Genomic DNA, 20,348 nt, shown 5'->3' on the forward strand with positions numbered 1-20,348 from the left:
GTAGAAAATTCCTGCTGTTTAAATGGATGAGCAGCTGGAGCAGCCGTGTGGATGCTGTGCCACTGCTGCAGGTGGGAAAACAGACAGGCTTGAGAAATGATGCTCCAGGTACCACCTGATGGGACTAGAGGAGAGGAATTTTAACCAAATCTGGCTTAGCCTGCCAAGATTGTGGAGGGGGTATAAAAGAGGGATGGGCAGTCCTAGTACCCCACTGGCTCAGCTTTCTGTTCTCTGCACACTCAAGGGGCACAAATAACCCCTCCACCCACTCAGCTGACCCTCAGGAAAACCCCTCCCAAAACAATACACTGTGGGGCAGAGGAAAAAAGCATAAGGATAAACCTCCCAGGCTGGAAAAACAGCTGAGATCCCCAAAGAGCATCCCCCAGCCAGGCCCTTCCCAAGCAAGGATTGCTGGCTCTCCAGAGAACAATGGCACTGAGAAAAAGGGGCAGCAGCAGCTCTTGGAGACACCAATAATTCCTCAACTGCTGGGGCATCTCGCCCACAAGGAGCACCCACCCATCCTCCCCACAGCCACCCCATTTGCTGAGCAGGATCCAGAGAAAGAGGACTATTTATTTTATTTTTTTTCCTTTTTCTTTCAGTTGTTTATTTTCAAGCTCCAAAAGGGGTATTATTATAGAGACAGGAAAAATAACAACTGGAAAGCTGTTCTCATGGGGTAGTGACAGTGTCCCTTCAGGATGGACAGGGCTGATGGCTGAGGAGGCAGCAGCAGCTCTGGGGCAGGGACACCCCGTGCACCCAGGACCCCCTCACCATGGGAAACTGCTCAGTGACAAACCCATGGCAGCAGCTCAGACCCAGCCACTGCCTGTCTGAACCACATGTCCACCTGCTCTTTTATTTTCCCCACATCCAGATCCCAATAAAAGCAATAAAACTCCCATTTAAAGCTGGGAGCCAAGGCATGGGGTGCAGGCTGTGGGTTGAGCACCTGCAAAGCTGGACAGGCTTTTTTGCTCTCTAAAGAAACAGGAACCAGCTCCTTCAGAAGGTAAAATCTGTGTGTTCCCCCCTCCCCAAACAGTGCTTTAAAGGCTAAAGATGTCCCTGCACCCAGGGGCTGCACAGAGGCCATGTGGGTTCTCATCCTGGCTCTGCCCTGCAACCTTTGGCCACAGGCAAGGAGTCAGCAGGGGACAAAGCCAATCCCTGCCCCTGGCTGTGCTGGGACACCCAGAGGCAGCACTGCAGGGTACAAGGAGCACGTCCCACGTCCCAGCTCCTCTCAGGGGATGCTGTGCTGAGAGTGGACACAAAGCCCCGGGAGCTGGAGCAAGCTGTCTACGGAAACCTCCCAGGAGCCGAGCGTTTTAATTTATCATCATCATAATTTCTTTTCTTTTTCCTGCTGTTCAAAGGGCATTTGTTCCACGTGCAGTGGTCCCACGGTGTCCTGCCACTCCTGCTCTGCCCCCAGAGCACCCAGGGCGGTGGGACGGGGTCGCTTTTCTTTGCGAGGCGCTTTTGGCTTCCACGATCACACAAACTGTAACAAGCTTTACAAGGAGACACTGGCAAGTCCCAAGGTTTGGCAGCAACCTTTTTCAGTGTGGGCCGAGGGCAGGAGGCTATGCCATCCCCTCCTCCTCCATCATACGTGTCCTTCAGCCTCTTCACCTTCAGCACCAGCAGTTTTGGGTCCTTTTCCGCACGCCGCCTTCTCCGCTGCTTTTCCCACACCGGTTTTGCTGGCTGCTTCCTGCCAAACAGCAAATAAAACACATTGAGCTGGAAAGGGGAGGGGGAAGGGGCAGGCAGGAGACAGGGATGCTGGGAATAGGCTCAAGCAGTCCAGCCTGGAAGGGGAGAGGTAAAATTGCCCCCCACAACTCCCCCGTGCCCATCGAGCAGTGCAGCTCCCGCTGGTGGGTTCTGCTTCCGTGGCTTCGTGGCTGGTGGAGGTTAAAGCTTTTGGGGAAGGTGTGGGAGCCCTGGGAATGATGTGTCCCACCTCACCAGAAGCAGGGTGAGCTCTGGATGGAACAGAGTGAGCCTGGATGGATGGATGGATGGATGGATGGATGGATGGATGGATGGATGGACGGACAGGGAAAAGAGGGATGAGGAGGTAAGGCAGCAGGGTCAGAGTGGAGATACAGGACTGAGCCATGGGTGCAGCCCATTAAGAGAGTGCAGGAGAGCAGCACTCAGGCTCAGGGAAGCCTTATGCCAGCCCCAGCAGTGACTGTGCCCATCACAGCTGGCCACACAAGCCAAGCTCAGTGCCAGCAGCTGGCCCTGATCCTTGCCCGAGCTGGTTGCCCCAGCATGCTGCTCCCCAGGGGCAGCACCAGTCACTAAATCCACAGCCTCCACCTCCAGACACTGCTTCAGAAGAGGTTATACTAAAAATGACCCATGCAGATGGCTTGCAAAGCCGTGTCCTCTCTCATTACAGTACAGCGGGTTTTGTTCAGTGGAATTTTGGATGAGAGCCTGTTCTGAGACAGCGATCTCTCCACCCAGGCAGAGGAGCAGGTATTGCCTTACCAGCTTCAGGAAATCCACACTATCATGTCTCAAAATACTCCACCAGAGATGGAATGATATTTCATTTTACTGGCCACCATCAACAGTCACTAGCTGGGAGCAGCCAAGTTAAACACCAATGCCAGCCCTGTTATCAGCCCCTGTGAGCTCACACTGCAAATGCTTTTATTGATGATTGAGCACCTGATGGCACACTCTGCATAGGAGAGACCAAAAAGTAAAACACTTCTTCCCACTGCAGCAGGCTCTATCCCATCCTGACCTCTAATTTAATCTATCCAGGCTCCATCCTGATCTCTAATTTAATTTGGTTTAACCCATCTCTTCTCATCACAAACCTTTGGAGCATCCCTCAGCACAACCCTGGATGGCCAGGAACGAGCAACACTCACCTTTGCATCCCTCTCTGCAAACTTTGTGAACATGTTGGCGTAGATCCTCCGGTCCCTCTCGTTGTGCTCCTTGGTTTTCTTCTGGCACACAGAGATCTGGGATTTCGCTGCTTTGTTCTGCGGGTTCACTTCCAGCACTTTTTGAAAGTCACATTTGGCCAGCTCGAACTCGTTCATCAATAACCTGGCTTCACCCCTCCTGTACAAGCCTTTCTCATTGTCCTGGTCCAACCCCAGAGCCTGGGAACACACACACAGTTCTGTTAACATCTCAGATCCTTCCCAAGAGATCCCCCACAGCTGAAGCCTCAATAAATCTGTCAAATTTAGGACAAGGTGGCTTCAAATCTCCAGAGCACTTGCATCTTGCTCGACAAAAATTGCCTCATCTCCATCAGCAGCTGGGACATCATTAATATAGTTTTATTATCTCTACTTGCTTAAAGTACCCCTGAGTGTGGCAGGGGTATTCCTTCTTATGTGAAATTTTTAAAAACTCCACCAAACTCCCAATGAGAATATGCAGGAGAAGAGGATGCTTCATCCTCCAGGCTCATGCTGATGCCTTAGGACTTTGGCTTTTATATTTTTCATATACTTGTAATCCTGTAATTCTTTAGTGTATAACTCTAAACTCCATATACAGTGCTAGCTGCTGTTCTCCCATTTTGGTCAGACACAACAATTCCTCTCCAGGCCTGGAATCAAGGACACCTCACTGCCTCAGGCCACAAGAGATGGAAACAAAAGTGAGTTGGGGGGAAGAAACTTGGAGTAAATTACTTCATTTCCTGAAGCTGCAATTGGAAGATTAACCCCCAATATGAAAATGGCCAAGTGAGAACTCGTGCCCCATCATTGTCCATTTTTTTTTGGGTGTAGCCCCTAAACACACCTCAACTCCCTTCAATAAATATAAATGCTTTTTATTCCCTTAATTTTATCTGGCCTCTGTTTTTAGGCAGCCCATAAAGGCATCAGCTCCTGGCGAGCCAGGGATGGCACCAGGGCCCCCCTACCTTGTCACAGCACTCGACAGCCTTGGCGTACTCGCGCAGCTTCAGGTAGCACATGGCCAGGTTGAGGAAGGCAGCCAGCAGGAAGGAGTCAGAGGCCTTAGACTCCTTTTCAGACAAGCCATACTCCATCTCCAGCCAGGACACGATCTTCCCATACTGAATCACTGCCTGCAGGTACTTGCCTTCCTGAAAGGGAGCAAAAAGAGAGGCTCAGGCTGCCCCTGGGATGTCCCGTGAGCAGGGGACAAGTGGCATGTGGGGTGCTCAGCAAATACAGGGAAGGAGGAGGATCCCAACTCCTGCAGAACCAGCAGGTTTGGGAAAAGCTGAGCCACAACAGTGGGGAGCTGGGATGCCCCAGCTGGGAAGGGGAATGCAAAGCCCCTCAGCTTTGGCCCTGGCTGGGAAGGGTTTGATCTGCTGTCCTCACAGAGCCAAGGCAATGCTGGGAAGGGATGAGATACCTCAGGGAGCATCAAGGAGTGAGAAAAAGGCAGAGGGAGGGCAGAACTCACCCTCCCCAGCCCTGTCTGGGGGCACATGGCTTCTGTGACACTGATGGCTGCCAAATTCAGCCCCAGCTCCCCTCCTCTGCCTCTGCCACCCCCAAGTTCACAAACCTTGAAGTACATCGTGCCCTTCTCCTTGACCACGGCTGCCTGCTCCAGCTTCTCCTTGGTGTCCATCTCCCACGACTCCTTGGCCTGCAAAGGAACACTTGGAGCACTCCCAGGGGAGCAGAGCAGCCTCCCCTGCCCCAGCAGGCCCGTGCCACTCTCTGGGACAGCGTGGTGACACTCAGGGCTCAGCAGGGCTGTGCCACAGAGCCTGGAGACAGGTCCTGCCCCTGCTTTGGCCAGAGTGATGGTACAGGCAGGGGACCCATCCAGGGATGTGCAAATCCCATGGGCTTCTCCTGCATCCCATCCCCAGCCTCCTCATGGGCACAGCCAAGGGCTGTCTGGATGGACCAGCTTTTATCTGTGCAGTCCAGGGGGAAAAAAAAGAGGAAAAAAGAAGAAAAAAGGGAAAGAAAATAAAAGGGAAAAAGGAGAAAAAATGAGAAAAAAAAAAAAAGGAGAGAAAAAGGAGAAAAAATGGGAAAAAAGTAGAAAAAAAGGAAAAATGAGGAAAAAAAAAAAGAAGAGGGGAAAAAAGGGAAGAAGAAAAAATAATATTAAAATAAAAAGAAAGTACAAAAGGACAAGGTTAGGAACAAATAAGACACCCAGCCTTGGACCTGAGCCACAAGAATAAAACAAACCAACAGAGAAGAACAAATTGAGAACACGAAGCTCCTCGGTGACGTGTCCACTTCAGCAGGGGTTGGGCTGCAGCCACGCCAGGGACAAAGGCTGGAGGCTACACAGGCCCTGACATTCCTGCAGCCCAGGCAGGGGCAGGAGCTCCTCTGCCCTCACCTTCTCAAAGCTCTTCAGGGTCACCTCGTACACCAGCTCCGCGTTCCCCTGGATGCCGAATTTTGGCTTCCCAGCCTCACCAAAGCCGTACCTGCAGGGCAGGGGGAGGCACTCAGAGAGGGGAAAAACCTTATTTTCAGCAGAGCTCACCCATAAATGCACACCCAGATTGCCACCCACGGCTTTCTAACATTTTGGGGACAGGGTGATGTTACTCTCCATGAGCAAAGGTCCCTGTGGATATACAGTACCTATATTGGGAACCATCCCTTCTGGCTGCATCAAAGCCTTCTTTTCACACAGGCTTCTCTCCAGCCCTGGTCATTTCCAGAGGGACATTTTCATCTCAGACACTGGGCTTGGCTAAAGCCCTTTCACCTGTTTGTTTTTTTTTTTTTAATCATCTCAATATTCCTGTTTACACGCCATTGGTCACCCCTGCTGCTCCTGCCGGTGTCCTCCGAGACTCTCCCGGAGAGTTCTGTTTTCAGGATCACCATCTTCCACAAGGGCTGCAGGCTGAGAGCCACTCAGCATCGCTGTGGAGATGCTCCTCACCGTGGGCTGAGGTAGAGGATGCAGTGCTCTCCCCTCTGCATCTTCTCCAGGGCCTTGTCAATGCCGATGGGGATGTCGTGGTCCTCCCCTTCGCCCACCACGAATTTCACGTCCTTGCAGTCGAACCTGCGGCCACCACAGAATCCCTCCAGGTGAACTGCAGAGGAGAAAGAGGGGCAGGATGACCCAGAATCACCTTGGAGAAAGGTGGGCTCCAAAGTGTCTTAGAAAGCATTTTATAAAGCATTCCCTCCCAAAACTCAGCAAAGCCTGGAGGAGGGAAGACCCAGGGCTGGGGGCAGCCTGGAGAAGAGGGATGGGGAGGCCTTGGGAACATTGCTGAAAAGCAAGGCAGGCATATCTTGTCTAAGCAGGGACCGAACAACAGATAAACATCGTGACTAATATGTTCCCCTCGTACTCAAGTGCACGAGTCAAGCCTTACTGGAACTGGATATTGCTCCTGGCACGGCGCCATGCAGAGTTTATCACGGTGATTACAAATCTTCTATACTGTGCTATACTGCCTTGACTCCTGCCTCCAAAACAAGGCCACGTTCTCCTGACTCTGAGAACTCAAAGTACAAGATAAACTTTTTTATTTTTAATCTTCAACCAGGAGCCGTGCTGTTCCAGCCCCAGAGGCTGGCAGAAGCGCAGGCAGAGTGGACACTGGGTACCTGGCACATTCTCCACCTGGCACTCCTGGCCTGGCTCTCCACAGCAAGATTATTCTTTATTTATTCAAACCTGAAGACGTTCCAGGCTTTGGGGACGCTTTTACAACCTTTGCATTCTGCCTGCAGGGTAAAAGGCATACACACACATGCAGGCAGGCATCGGGTAAAAGCAATTTCACAAGGAACTCCTACATATTGTTGGGGGGAAAAAAAAGCTAAAGCAAACAACAACAAAAAAAAGCTTTGTAAGAGGGAAAATTCACAACTGTTCTTAAAGGTTTTGCAGCCTGCAAAGACATGAGCTTTACCTTTGTTTGAGGGGAACAGAATGCAGCCTGAGATGCTGCAGGGCACTGAGCATCCTGCTGTGGGGGCAGGTGAGGGGCAGGACAAGCTGGGTCCCAGAAACAGCCACGAGGGTCTGGGCTCTGCACAGGAGAGCTGCAGCCTGGGCTGAAGGAAATCTGTGTCCATGCCCTGCCCTGGGACCCTCAGAAGTGCTTAGGAGGAGAGGCATGGACCAAGCCAGACCTGGCAGCCCCCATTCCAAGGGCAGGTCCAGGTGCCATAAGAGAACCAAAGGATGGGGCAGGAGGTCAGGCTCTGCCTTGTCACCCCACTCTTGCCACCAAAGCCATGCTGGGACTCAAGCATGGGTGCTGAGGTGCTTGCCAGCTCCCTGGGACACATCCTGCATCCATCACTGGTGCTCAGTGACCACGGCAGTCAGGCTGCTGTGAGCTCACCCAGCTTGGCATGAGGACAAAAAGCAAATCCAGCTCCACCAGGGACAACCTCTGCTTTTGCACTACTCAAAACCAAGCTGGCCGGGTTTTTTTAGGCACAGGAAATGTGGAAAATCCTGCCTAAAATACAGGTAAGCCAGCCACCCCACAGCACCATGCATTTCCCTGCACATTCCTGGCCAGCACAGATCCATGACACCTGACCCCAAAAGCAGCACGACAGCTCCCCCAGGTCCCACATCCCCTGTGGAATGTGGTGGTGATGGGAGGATCCGCTTTAAAACAGGATGCACAAGGGGATGTTGTGATCCTTCCTTCCAAGGATAGTTCTGCTCCGTTTTAATTGCACAGAAAATCCGCCGAGCACGGAGGGGAAAATCTCAGCTCGGGTTTCCAGGAGTGGGTCAGCTGGTTCAGCCGCTCTTGGATTACAGAGAAAAAAAAGTCACTGAAGGAACATCACTCCGGTTGCAGCTCTGACTTATTGTTCTCTCAGTGCCTGCAGCGATTTTGTTTTTGAAGAGCTGAGAACAGAGTGTACTGAGTGCGGCTGGCACACGAACTTGATGTGCTGACAGCAATTTGTACTCAGATTAAAAACGGAGAAGGAGGAGGGGTGTGGGGGGAAAGGATGTAACAAAAGCTGGAATGCCAGATTTCAACTGCAGCACAGGTTTTAGGGACCAGAGCTGGGATTTAGGGTCTGTAAAACTTAAAGCCTATAAAAACCCGGAGGTACTTGATTTATCCCAGCCTAATTCCAGCACCTCCCAAACTACACAGCTGAGGTAAACCATCACAGCCCTGCTCCAGGGTGGACTGTGCCACCCCCAGCACAGTGACCACTGCTCAGACTGTAGAATTTGAGTCAAAATCTCATTTTTCCCTAAAAGAGTCTCGTTAGAAGAACCAGCCACTTAAAGCTGTGAGCTTGGTAAGCTCTCACAGCTCAGATTCAATTTCTCAGTTGATAAAGGGACTTTAGGATCTTTGTGTACACGAGCTCTGGAATTAAGAAATGAAAGTAAATGCCTCCCATATGGAGCGAGCCCTGTGTGTGTGTCTGAGCAGATCCTAGGAAGGAAAAAACCCCAAACCCCAGTGTGCTGTCCCCTGTCCAGCCCCATGAAATGTCTGCTGCAGAAACGGGACCAGAAGAGGGAGAGCCCAATGGGATGGGAGCTCCTCATCCTCCTGTGTCAGCTGAGACCACCTCAGCCTCAGTCCCCTGCCATCAGCAGCCCTGTGGCCATAAGAGGAGGAAAAAGCCCCATTCTGTGAGAAATGTGATGATGAGAGCCCCTCCCAAAAATACCACCAACATTGGAATGAGGAGGCCAAAGAAACTGCTGGGCGTCCAAAATGCTTCACAAGAGCTCAGAGGAGCATCCCCAGCTGCTCTCCAGCCCACCTGGCCCTGGATGGGTGTCACTGCCTCCCACCAGCCACCTCCAGCCTGTGCACAGCCAGGGCTCAGCTCAGGACCGAGCCCTGCCTGTCCCAGGAGGGAGCAGCACTCACTCTCCACGGTAGCACCTTCATTGGGGTTGGAGTAACCTTCCCCCTTCCTCTTGATCCTCCGGATTATCCCTCCATCCTCAAACAAGTCCTCGCCTTTGAAGTCGAGCAGCTCGACCTAAAAAATAATAAAGGAAAAAGTGGGCAGAGAGCAGGGAAGGGGAAAGAAGAAGAGAAAAACAACAGAGAGCCACAAAGCAGCAGTTCATCCCCTGGCTGGAGAACCAAGCCAGCTAATTCTCCTTTCAGCTGACGAGCAGAAGTTGCCCATAAAACCCAGATCCAAAAACCACAGCATAATACACAGGATTTATTAGAAACTGGGACACATCCAGTACCTGAAGCATAACACAAAGTAACAGCAAAAATAAGTTTATTGAACCTGTAAGGGTACAACACAGCTGCTGCTGGAAGATGATGTGAAAATCCCTCAGAGTGAAGAGGAACTTCCCCTTCATCCCCTGATGGGACCAGCTCTGACCCTCAGCTTAGTCCACACTAGACTTGGAAGGCCTGAGCCTTAATTTAGGACAGACTCTGTCCTTCCATGTCCCAACGAGCCCTGCCCAGGGAGCCCTCTGTGCCAAAACCTTAACTTGCCTACCACCCCTCAGCACTAATGGTTTTTTAGCACCTGGAGGCATTTCCCAGCTGCTTTCTCCTTCCCTTGTGCATGTTGAAACCAGGAATCTGCCCACTCCCTGCCCCAGCACCAGGACTCTGCTAAACTGGAGTTTCAGTCCCAGCCTTCCTGCTCAGACACACATTTCTGAGAAAGCCCTGGCAGCAGTTCCTGGAGCAGAGGGACACATTTCAGGAATCCAATTTGGCTTGTTGGTTTTTTTTTCTTGTTGTGGATTTTTTTGTTGTTGTTTGGGCTTTGGTTTTTATTATTATTATTATTATTATTATTATTATTATTATTAATAATTTTTAAATTTTTATTTCTGAGCTGGCTGGCAAGGCAGAAAGGGAGCGAGCTTGCTCATCCACACACCAGCTCACCAGCATTACTTGCCTCAAAGAAGAGGGTGGCATTGGAGGGGATTTTGGGGGCACTGCCAGCAGAGCCGTAGGCGTACTCAGGTTTGCAGAGCAAGTAGCAGATCTCTCCCTTCTTCATGGTGGCCACCCCAATGTCCCAAGCCTTGATGACCTGACCTAGGAGAAAGGCAGGTGTCAGCAGGAGGGAGCAAGCAGCAGCCCAGGAACAAACCCAGCCTGGGTGCACCAAGGATGCACCCAAAGCAACCCCACGTTCCCCAGTGACTTAAGGCAGGGCTGGTGCTGTCCTGCAGCAGGATCAGGGTGATCCTGGGATGATCCCAGCCTCCACCATGCCAGGGATGGAGCCCTGGAGCAGCTCACCCTTGCCCAGGCTGAAGATGAAGGGCTCGTTCCGGTCGCGGCTGGAGTCAAACTTCTTCCCGTTGGCCAATTTCCCTTTGTAGTGCACATAAACCTTGTCTCCAATCATGGGACACTCATCCTCACTGCCAGGTCTCTTAATGATCTGAGAGAGAGAAACCACCTGTGAGCTGGGCCATGGGTGCATATGGAGGGGGAGATACACACACAGGCATTTACATAAATATATATAAATACACACACACACATATACACCCCAGTGCTGCCCAGAGCAACAGGAGGGAGCTACTCAGTTTGCCCCTAAATTTGCCCATCATCAACTCCTAAAAACAAATCTCAAAGTGGAGCCACAGCAGTGGAGCTGGGAGCTGGGCTGGGAGCAGAGAGCAGTCCACACTGGGAGGATAAACACCACGGCTCCAAACCTGCAGTGAGGGCAGCTCCACTCTGTCCATTTTACTCACATTTTACTCACAGGGGTGTGTCAGTTCACTACTCACTCCTTGTCAACACTTTTTTCTGAAGGCTGCAGCCGGGAACAAGCAGTTCTCGAGCTGAGGATGGAGCAGGGGAGGATGCTATTCTTGGAGGAAAGGTCCTATTCAAGTGGAGAAGTGTAAGTGCTGAGGAGCAGAACTATCCAGAAACGGCCCTGAATATGAAAAAGGGGCTGTGGAGCAGACTGGATGACCTCAGTAATGTGCTCTTTCTAATGTTTGTGAGTCACACACAGAAATGCTTTGTGGATTTACAGCTAATAATCTGATTAGGAACACAATAGCAGTGAAATTCATGGAGCAGCCTGGGCCCACCAGCCTCAACCACCACTCCATTCTCCTTTACTCCAAGCAATGCTCATCCTCTTTGCCTTGGAAATGAAAGAACTCAATCCTAGAGCCCCGGAGCTGTGACCCTGAGGGCTGGGGATGCAGCCCAGCGAGGTGACCACAGCGCAGGAAGGCAGGAGAGTGCAGATCCCCCTCACCTTCAGAACCCCTCGGTCCTTGGATGGGGTGATGTCCTCCCCACGCTCAGCCAGAGCTGCTGCCTGCACCTCCCCTTCGCTCTTGGTGGCCTCATCAGTGGTCATGGTCTCCTTGGACCTGGGGGGACACAGCACACACCCCGTCAGCCTGGCAGGTGCTGCAAGAGGAAAGGGTTTGGCACCCTGCATGGAAACACAATGCACAAGGAAGCGTTTTCCCCCAAAATTAAAGCAAGCCCAACACCAAAAGAATCCCAGCTATTTGGGTGGATAAAGAGAAAATTCATAGCAGCAATCTAAGGAGCTGAGGGGTTTTTGGGCAAACTGCTGGAGCACTGTGCTCCCAAATGTCACCGCATAAGCAGCCAAGGTGCCAGAAAAGCCACGTTTTCCATTGAACACAGACTTTTTCCAATGGTTCCTGGTGAAAAAAAGAATTGCCTACAGTTTCAGAAACATATTTCCTGATGATTTCCTTCAGACCATGGGGCTATTTTGGTAGCTGCACTGCTGGGTGACACATCATCAAGGAAACATGTGACGGAGAATTAGAAAGCGATGGGATTTTTAAGACATAAACCAGATCTATTAAAGCCACTGTAATTGTGAAACTTTCCCACAGTCTTCAGCGTGGAAGCTGATGTTAACCAGCAGGAGAAATCATTCATTTGGGGGATTCAAAAGGAGCAAAGAAAGGATGTTTTCAGCTCCAAGGAGAGATAAGTCGCGCTGCAAGAAGAATTGCTTTCCTCGCACCCGGGTGGAAAGGGAAGGACTGGAGCCCGGCCCCCCCAGCACAGGAAGCCACTGAGACACAAAGAGCCCTGAAATGGAAGAAGCAAAGAGAAAAATAAGGGAACTACTTGTTGCAAGGCTCAATTATCACAGTCTTTCGGGTGATATTTAATGGGATTCTGCTCCCTTTGTTCCGCGCTGCTGGGGTTTCAGATGGGAGCATCTTTTAAAAATAGGATTTAAAAAGCAAAGCAACCTGTGGTGAGACCCATTATTTCACAGGTATTTATTGGAAAACATGCCATGGTTGCTTTGGAAGAAATGTTCGATGATGTGGATGGTGAAGCACTGGTTACCCAAAAGAGTGATGGATGCCCCATTCCTGGGAAGAACATTTGGGTGAGTTTGGACACAGCCCTGAGCAACCTGGTCTAGTGGAAGGTGTCCCTGCTCATGGTGGGGGGACTGGACTAGATGCAGCCATCCCATGATGCAAACCATCCCATGATTCAATGACTGGGGTGCTGGGATGCCCCCCAAACCACCACAGCTTTCCTCTTGGAGAGGAGTGAGGAGGAGGTGGTGCCCATCCCAGCACGGGCATGGCACCAGCTCAGGACTTCCCAGCACAGATGCCCTGCAGCACCAGGGATACATCATCCATAACCCACCCACCAGGACCAGGAGGAGCCCAAAAAAGCAGCAAAGCTTCCCCGAGCATCACCACCGTGTGAGGACAGAACCTCCTCAGTTCCACCAAGCAGCCACGGCTGGGATGCAGGAGACGGACAGGGAGGTGCTGGCTCCGGCTTGCCAGTTGCTAAATCCCACCAAGAGACATCTAAAAATACACCCTACGCATCCTTCTCATTATTTTTCTACGTAAGCAATTAGAGGAGTCATCCAGGGAAGCTGGCCAAGGCGGGCGGGAGGGGAGAGCTCTGCGTCAGCAGCCCTGGGAGGGAAGGAGCCCCCAGGAGCCAGCTCTGGAGATGTGGCCCTCGTTAGGAAAGAGCCCCCAGGAGCCAGCTCTGGAGATGTGGCCCTCGTTAGGAAAGAGCCCCCAGGAGCCAGCCCTGGAGATGTGGCCCCCGTTAGGAAAGAGCTCCCAGCTCCCCCATCCAGCAAAAACGGCTCCAAGTAGGTTAGAGAAAAGAGTGCACTGCTCCCACTTATCTCCCATTTGGAGCGACAGGAGGAGGCTGGCCAGGGGCCAAAATCTCAATTAATTTGAAACAAACAGTTGTAGGGAAAAAAAAAAAAAAAAAAAGAAAATATCTGCTACTCCCTGAGGTTTAAATAGAGAGCAGGCAGGGATGTCACCGAGCACAGCAAGCTCGCTAGTGGTGTCAGAGCCTGAATCTTCTTGTTTGTGTACTCTGGATACAGGGAGGGCATTAATTAATTACTCTGTGCAAAAGCCCCTGGGTGTTTCTGACACCCCAAGCAGGTCCTGCTTTCCCATTGCTGCTGCTGCTACCCACAAGATTAATGCTGTAAATCTGTAAATGAAGCCAGGATAAACCATCCTCCCTCCTCTGAACATCCACACTGCTCATTTCCCTGGGATAGAAACACAGATGGGTCGGAGAAGCACAGAAATAAACAAAAACCAAGGCTTTTAATCTAACAATTCCCTCTCCACACAGGTGCTGCTGTCTCCCAGCACTGAGGAATAGCTGGAAATGCAGAGGGGAGAATGGGATGCAGATGTCTGACCCTGGGCTGAGGACAGACAGGTATCACACATGCTAGGGTTTCACCAAGCACACCATCCCCAGCCCCGTTTCCTAGAAATCGGCATACCGGGAATCTGCCAGCTCCAAATGGAAACTTCATGCTGCAGATCCCTCCCAGAGGCTCTCAGGAGGGGAAAGGGATGGGGAGCAGCAGGGCTGGGCAGGGCTTTGAGGGGTCTCACCTTGCCACCATGCAATCCTTGGAGAAGGTTTGAAGGTGCAGGGAGAGTCCAGGCCCAGAGACACAGCAGGGAAATACCTGGGGAGAAAAGGGGGGGGGACAAAAAGAAAAAAAGATGAAAAAAACGCATATGCTTTTTTATTCTAAAACAGGGTTCCAGGATTTCAGAAGAAGAAGGGAGAACAGAGCAGTTTTGAGCCACAGATCATGCTCCACCGTGGTCAGAAATGGGTGATGAAGACTATGGCCAAAATCTGTTTTGACTCCCTGTTTCCACAGAACAGCATCTCAACATCAGCTTTACAAAAAATAAATCAAGGCTATATCCTGTCCAACTGCTTCACGGGGATGAAAATTAACATGACAAAAAAAATAAGAGTTGGCTGCTCTGGGGTTTGTTTTCTAAGACCCACTTAGCACAAAGCACTTTCACTTCCACGGCACCACAGCAGCCCCAAAAGCTTCAGATTGCAACACAGGAGGGAGTTTCTTGAAAACGCAAAGGTCAGGCTTAAAAAAAAACAAATCTGAAAGCACAGCAGGGGGATGTGGGGCCCTGGATCCTGGTGATCATCACCCCAAATCTCAGCCCCTCGAGCTGCACGGCAGCACTGGGCTGCACAGCATCCCCCAGCACAGACTGATAATGAAGAATAACCCAATTAGTGCAGCTGCTGCCTCTCTCCACTGTCCCACAGTGGATTGCTTCCCCTTCCATCACAAACTGCTTTTTTTTCTAATAAAATCCCTTCTTGCTGAGCAAGCTGTGCCTGTGCAGCAGGAGAGGGAAGACCAGAGCAGTGGTTTCTCCTGGATGAGGGTGTTTTAAGACACCTCAGGGCCAGCCTGCTGAGCAGAGACCAAGGACGTGATGGTAATGAGTTAAAATTGGGATTTCTAACAAAATATGACCTTCCTAAGATGGACAAGCAGCTCCACATAAACCTCAGCTGCATCCCAACACATAAGGACACACCTAGACATTGAGTGCCATTTCTCATACTCGTACATCACAGTTAATTAATTTTTTTTTTTTTTTTTAAATCCTGATTTTCTTCACCTCCTTCAAAACAAACAGGGAAGCCATAAAATTGAACCTATTGTTCACCAACTAAGAGCTGCCATGGATCAATTTACTTCCTAGCCTGGGCGTTGTGCAAGCGGCCAACACCCCGGCGGGCCAGGCAGGGCAGCTCCTGTTCCAACAAAAAACCAAAATGCAAACGGAGCTGCTGGGACTGCCCAGCACCCTGAGCAGCCCCCATGGCACCCTGGGCGAGCCCTGACTCACCAGGGACCAAAGCACAATCCCTGGTTTCCTGTATCCAGGTGAACAACGTGGAGAGCCTGGTACCAAACAGCGCCAGCCACACCTTGGGGACATTTCAGAGAGGGATGCAGACCCCAGGCACCTCCCAAGGACCACGAGGTATCTGTCTGTGAGCACAAAAGCACCATCAGGGGAAGGTTCTAAAACCATTAAGAGGATAGCAAAGTGAAGAAGAAAACATACTGAGTGCAGCTCACTTACATTCCCATCACACTGCCTGCATCGTTCTGCCTAGCCAACATTTTTAAGCTTCTGAAATGATTTTATTTAAGGTTCAAGTCATAACTAATTGATTTTTTTTTTTAACATATGTGGGATAAGAGGCTGTTCCTCAGCTGCAGGGAGAGGAACAAGTGAGCAGGATGGGTCACTAACCCTGCCAGAATAAATATCTCAGGCAAAAGGAAGATGGGTTCAGTGTCTCTGCATCCCCTGGGGTGAGGTGAACAGGCCCGTGCCAGCAACACACAAAAGACTTTCAGAGAGGAGTGGTTTTATCCCCCGCCCCAGTTCACAAAATAAACCCATTAAAAATTATCTGGCTCTTCTGCTGGTTTTCTAGCAAGGGAATGCTTGCTTGGTTTTCCCAGGTCACTTCAAAATAAAAAAATAAATAAAATCAGAGGGATAAAGCTGCTCTGAACTCTCTGGTGAGCAGCCTGTGGTCTATCTCCTCCAGAGTGGGTACCCACAGACACAACACCCTCCACGTTCATATCAAAGGGAATTAAGGAAAAAAAAAAGCAGCATTTTCTTTTCTCCTCCGTTATTTTGAAGGATAAACTTACACCAGGGCACACAAAATCCACAGACATTTATGGGTAGCTGCTGTCCCCAGGGGAGAAGGTTGAGGATTCTGCACAGGGATGCTCTGCAGCTCCTTTCCTACCTGTCCCCAAAGCCACCCCTGGCCCCAGCAAGGATTTCAGCTGCTTCCACCACAAAAATCACAGAACAGATCCTCAAAACATTGGAAAAACCAGGAAGGCCCAAAGCCTTTACTCTGCATCAGCAGGGAGAGGCAGCAGCCTGCACCCATCCTGCTCCTGAGGGGCTGGCACGTTTTGGTGATGGCTAAAACAAAATAATCCAGGAACTATGGTAATAATGAGGGTATAAAGGGCTGTTCCACACCAGCCTGAGCTTCCTGGGAGATGCCTGGCACCCTAACAAGCTCAGAGGCTGTAACATATAGACATGAAACAGCGGGGAATGCAACCTCCTAAAGCTCTCATAAATTGGGATTATGTAACTGGACAGGGGAAAAAAAAAATAATAATATAGCCAAGCAGGTTATATAAACCATCTGTAAAATGTGAGAAAGTACTTGACATCCCACTACCCACTCCTTGGCACCCTCTCACTGGGTTTTCTGCCACCAAAAATGAGTGAGGTCCTTTCAGTTGGGTTTTCTCCTCTGGTCAAAACAAGCAGGGACAACAGACCAGCCAGGCTTCTTGGAATTAAATATTCCACCTCTGGCTGTTAAATGTGAAGTTTCCCTCCCCATAGGGCAAACCAAGGGAAGTCCAAGCCCTCCACAGGCGACTCAGAGCAGCTCCTGGCAGCAGCTACACCAGTGCTGAGCAAATTGAATTTCAAGTGACAGTTTGGGGGGGACTAAAATAAATACTAAACAGAAATAAACAAGAAACTCCTTGTTTGCCAATTCTGTTTTGATTCAGCCCTTTCTCCGGGATAAACGTGGCAATTAAACTTGGATTTATTTAATTTTTTTGTTTGTTTGTTTGTCTGTAAAAACATCTCACTGCTCAGATTTGGGGTTTTCTCCAAGCAATTTGCAGCCAGGTGACCCCTGGCAGGGGGAACGCTGGGTTTGGTGATTGATCCCCACAAACGAGGGCTCAGCAGCACCTGGAGCATCCCCAGGGCTGGAATCCCCAGAAATAACCCAGCACCCAAGACCAGCCGCACCAGGGGCCTATAAATGCCAAATTATTTTGGGCAATTCCCAGTGAAACCAGCCTGCTCTGGTGCCAGGGGAGGCTTTCTTGGAGAAGCATCACAAGAGGACAAACGGCAGGAGGGGACCGGGGCGGCGCTGCCATGGCCGCGAGGGGCAGGAGGGGCAGGGGACAGCGCGGGTTTGGGGACAATGCTGCTCCCCCTGCCAGCCCAGGGCAGCTCTGGCACACACACACACACACACACACACTGGTGTGCAGCACCTGGGCTGGGCAGGGAGGAGCCCACCTGGGCTCCTTTTGGGATGGTGGCACATCCCAGGAATGATGCTCTTTGCCAGGCTCGTTTTATTTAGTGTAAATCAAAAAGTTCTTGCAATGAGAATATTTTTCCATCTAAGAGGAATACTGCTATTTGCAAAGATGGGACGCTGCAGGTAGAGGATGATTTAACTGCAGTCCCTCACAGCTCCTGACTCTTCACTTCTGACAGTCACTTTACGATTATTTTCCTAATTTTCCAACGCACTCGCTTGCAAAATCAGAAATCCTTACTAATCACAATTACTAGCTATGGAAAAAGCCTGTCAGCTCCATGAAAAACAAGTTACATGAACAACTTGTACGTTAGAGCACTTGTGGCCACTTCCTTACACCCACAAGCACAGAGCACTAAAATAATAAAAAAAAATCCTTGCTAAGTAATATCTATTTCCCTGTAATGTGCACAAGATCAGGAGGAGCTTCACAGCTCCCTCAAGGGGCTGCAACAACTTTATTTAAATTCATGTAACCGAGAGTGACTGTAAAATAAAATTGATATAAAATAGTATAAAATGAGAAGTATCTAAGGACAAAGCATTTCTCAAACCATTTACAAAATATTTTTCCTCTGAGCCAGTCTGGGAGCTGCAGCCAGCCCGAGGAGGTCTTGGTGCCAAGCATCTCAAACCTTCCAGCAAACTTTCTCCTTCTGCAAGCAGGTAATTAATTAAAACACACATAACCACACAGCAGTGATGCTCCTGAGGGATGCAGTTTGCTTTTTTCTCAGGAATTGTCCTTGTTTCTTGGTTCATCCCGGCAGGAAGGTGCTCTAACAGTGCTGGGAACGGACCCCAACATGACTGAAGTGTGTGCTGGGCAAACAGCCTTGGGAAGATGAGGTTATTTACATTTATTAAAAAAAAAAAAATAAAAAAAAAAAAGCCAGATACAGGCTCTGCCAGACATATTTAATGATTTTCTTCTCCTCAGCCCTTCGACAAGACAGGGGAGGAGGCAGAGGGGAGGCAGCTTGCTCATGTTTTAAAGGAAGCAGCAATTTGTGCTTTCAACTTTGTTTTAACTTTTAATGCCAGTTCCCAGGTTGGCTTTGATATCCCAGTGATGCCCTCAAACCCACCTCAAGTTTAATAGCTCCTTAGGGTGAGACACTATTTAAACTCTATCTTTAAAAACATAAAGCATCAGCTCCTGGCTGTTTTTTTTTTGTTTGTTTTTTTTTTAAGGGTACTTTTGTTTTTAAGGGTACTTTCATTATTTGCAGCAATTCGGTGCAGCTTTGGAGCCTTTCCATTATATTTTATTCTTAAGGGCACTTTTATTATTTGCACCGGTGGGGGCAGAAATGCGGTGCAGCTTCGGAGGCTCAGCTGGGAGCTGCATTCTGGGGACACAGCGATGTCAGAGCCATCTCCCACGAGCTCCTGCAGCCCATTGTGTCAAACACAGTTTCCTGGGAAGAGCAGGCTCGCTCCAACGCGCCTTTTAAAAACAGAACCTCTGCAGGAGTTTTTATGTCCGGACAGGAGGGGTAAACGGCAGGAACTTTAAAAAAATCACATTTACCTTGCGCAGCCACTTCTACCTGCTGCGGGCAGTGATGCACGCACCCTGCGGGGTCTCTGTGCTCGGCGCTGTCAAAGGAAGCGCTCCGGGAGCCTCGGATGGGGCCGGGAAAAGCGGAATCCGCCCGGGCAGCACCGGCAGCGGCCCGGGATGCACCGGAGCATCCCCACGGGAACTCCGCCGGCACCACGGGGGCTCCATGCAGCACAAACCCCGCTGCCACCCTCGCCCCGCGGACGCCACCATCCCCTTCCCCAGCGCCCCAGCCCCGCTCGGTGTCCGCCGCGTGTCCCCGCGGGGTCCCCAGCCCCGCACCGCCGCACGCTCCGGCCCCGCCTGACCCGCGGCAGTCCCGCGGCCCCGCACGGGTGTGGCGGGGGCTCGGAGCCGCTCGCGGGGCTCTGCAGCCCGCGGCTCCCACCTGTGGCCGGGGCTGTCGCCGCCGCTGTCGCCGCCGTTGCCGCCGCCCGGCTCCGAGTGGCCCCGCGCGCCCGCCCGGCCCGGCCGCCCCGCCCCGCGCCCCGCGCCCGCCCCGCCCGCGGTTCATTGGCTGCGCCGCCTGCCCGTCTCCAGTTCTCACCTTGCCATTGGCTGCGAAGGCGGGGATATGCAAATCAGAGCGCTGGGGCACCGGCGGGGCCGGGCGGGAGCGGGGACAGGAACGGGGACAGGGAAAGGGGACAGGGACAGGGATGGGGGACAGGGAACGGGAGACAGGGGAGAGGGAACAGAGGGCAGGAAGGGGGACAGGGACGGGGACAATGACAGGGAACAGGAACAGGGGACAGGGGAAAGGGTACAGGGAAAGGGGACAGGTGACAGGGAACAGGGACAGGGGACAGGGACAGCCCGGCCCGGGAAGTGCCCCGGGCTGTTTGACCCGTGCCATGCCCCGGCGCTCAGCCCCATGCAGCGCAGCGCTCCTCGCTGTCTGTCCCCAACCCCGCGGCTTCGTGCGACCCCCGCAAGGACACCCCAGCCCCCGAGGTGCCCCCGAGGTGCCCCCGAGGTGTCCTCGTTCCCCCCGGCTCCCCAAGGGCATCCCAATCCCGCACAGCTCCTCCGGGGGTTACAGGAAACACCGCGCTGGAGGGTGAAAAATTGCCTCATGGCTGTGGGTTTGGCGGACACAGCGCTGCTGGGACGCGCAGAAATGTTCCAGTTTGGGATAAAAGAATTAAGATTTTTATCAAGAGCTGCCTCAAGAATAAACCCCCCCCTCCGAGATTAGAAATCAGAGCTTTTGTGATTGAACACCTCATCCCTGCTCATTGCTGCAGCGCCTGAGCCAATAGGGGCAAAACAATCTGGCGGCAGATTTAAATTGGGACATCTCTGAGTGTTTTTATAAAGTGGTCATTTTTTACCAGGTTTGTG

The 20,348-nt window shown here is 51.3% G+C and overlaps 1 protein-coding gene across 2 annotated transcripts; it reads right to left on the reverse strand.

Moving 5' to 3' along the window:
- Window positions 1-584: 584 nt before the first annotated feature.
- Window positions 585-19,474, reverse strand: FKBP5 (FKBP prolyl isomerase 5). Of its 2 annotated transcripts, XM_071449970.1 has the most exons (12): window positions 19,393-19,474; window positions 13,867-13,943; window positions 11,211-11,328; window positions 10,226-10,370; window positions 9,876-10,018; window positions 8,861-8,975; window positions 5,914-6,070; window positions 5,356-5,446; window positions 4,555-4,638; window positions 3,935-4,120; window positions 2,916-3,155; window positions 585-1,732 (listed from the first exon to the last, which is right to left on the reverse strand). In XM_071449970.1, exons 2-12 carry the CDS (start codon window positions 13,875-13,877, stop codon window positions 1,625-1,627), a joined length of 1,398 nt encoding a protein of 465 aa, XP_071306071.1. In that variant the 5' UTR covers window positions 13,878-13,943; window positions 19,393-19,474; the 3' UTR covers window positions 585-1,624. The 2 variants fall into 2 exon arrangements, with proteins under 2 accessions (XP_071306071.1, XP_071306072.1); XM_071449971.1 differs by lacking the exons at window positions 13,867-13,943; window positions 19,393-19,474 and adding an exon at window positions 10,726-10,877 and having other exon boundaries at window positions 11,211-11,330.
- Window positions 19,475-20,348: the final 874 nt, after the last annotated feature.

The sequence above is a fragment of the Agelaius tricolor genome, unplaced genomic scaffold (genome assembly GCF_023055355.1).
Source record: "Agelaius tricolor isolate 1412-34295 unplaced genomic scaffold, bAgeTri1.0.p SCAF_30, whole genome shotgun sequence".
Lineage (NCBI taxonomy): Eukaryota > Metazoa > Chordata > Aves > Passeriformes > Icteridae > Agelaius > Agelaius tricolor.

What these genes read in the sequence shown, in the direction of transcription:
- FKBP5 (XM_071449970.1), bottom strand. An exon ending in CATCTTCAGCCTGGGCAAGG is followed by an intron (nt 10,019 to 10,225) that starts GTGAGCTGCTCC and finishes CCTTTCTCCTAG; the next exon opens with GTCAGGTCATCAAGGCTTGG. An exon ending in AGGGCACGATGTACTTCAAG is followed by an intron (nt 4,121 to 4,554) that starts GTTTGTGAACTT and finishes GCTCCCTTTCAG; the next exon opens with GAAGGCAAGTACCTGCAGGC.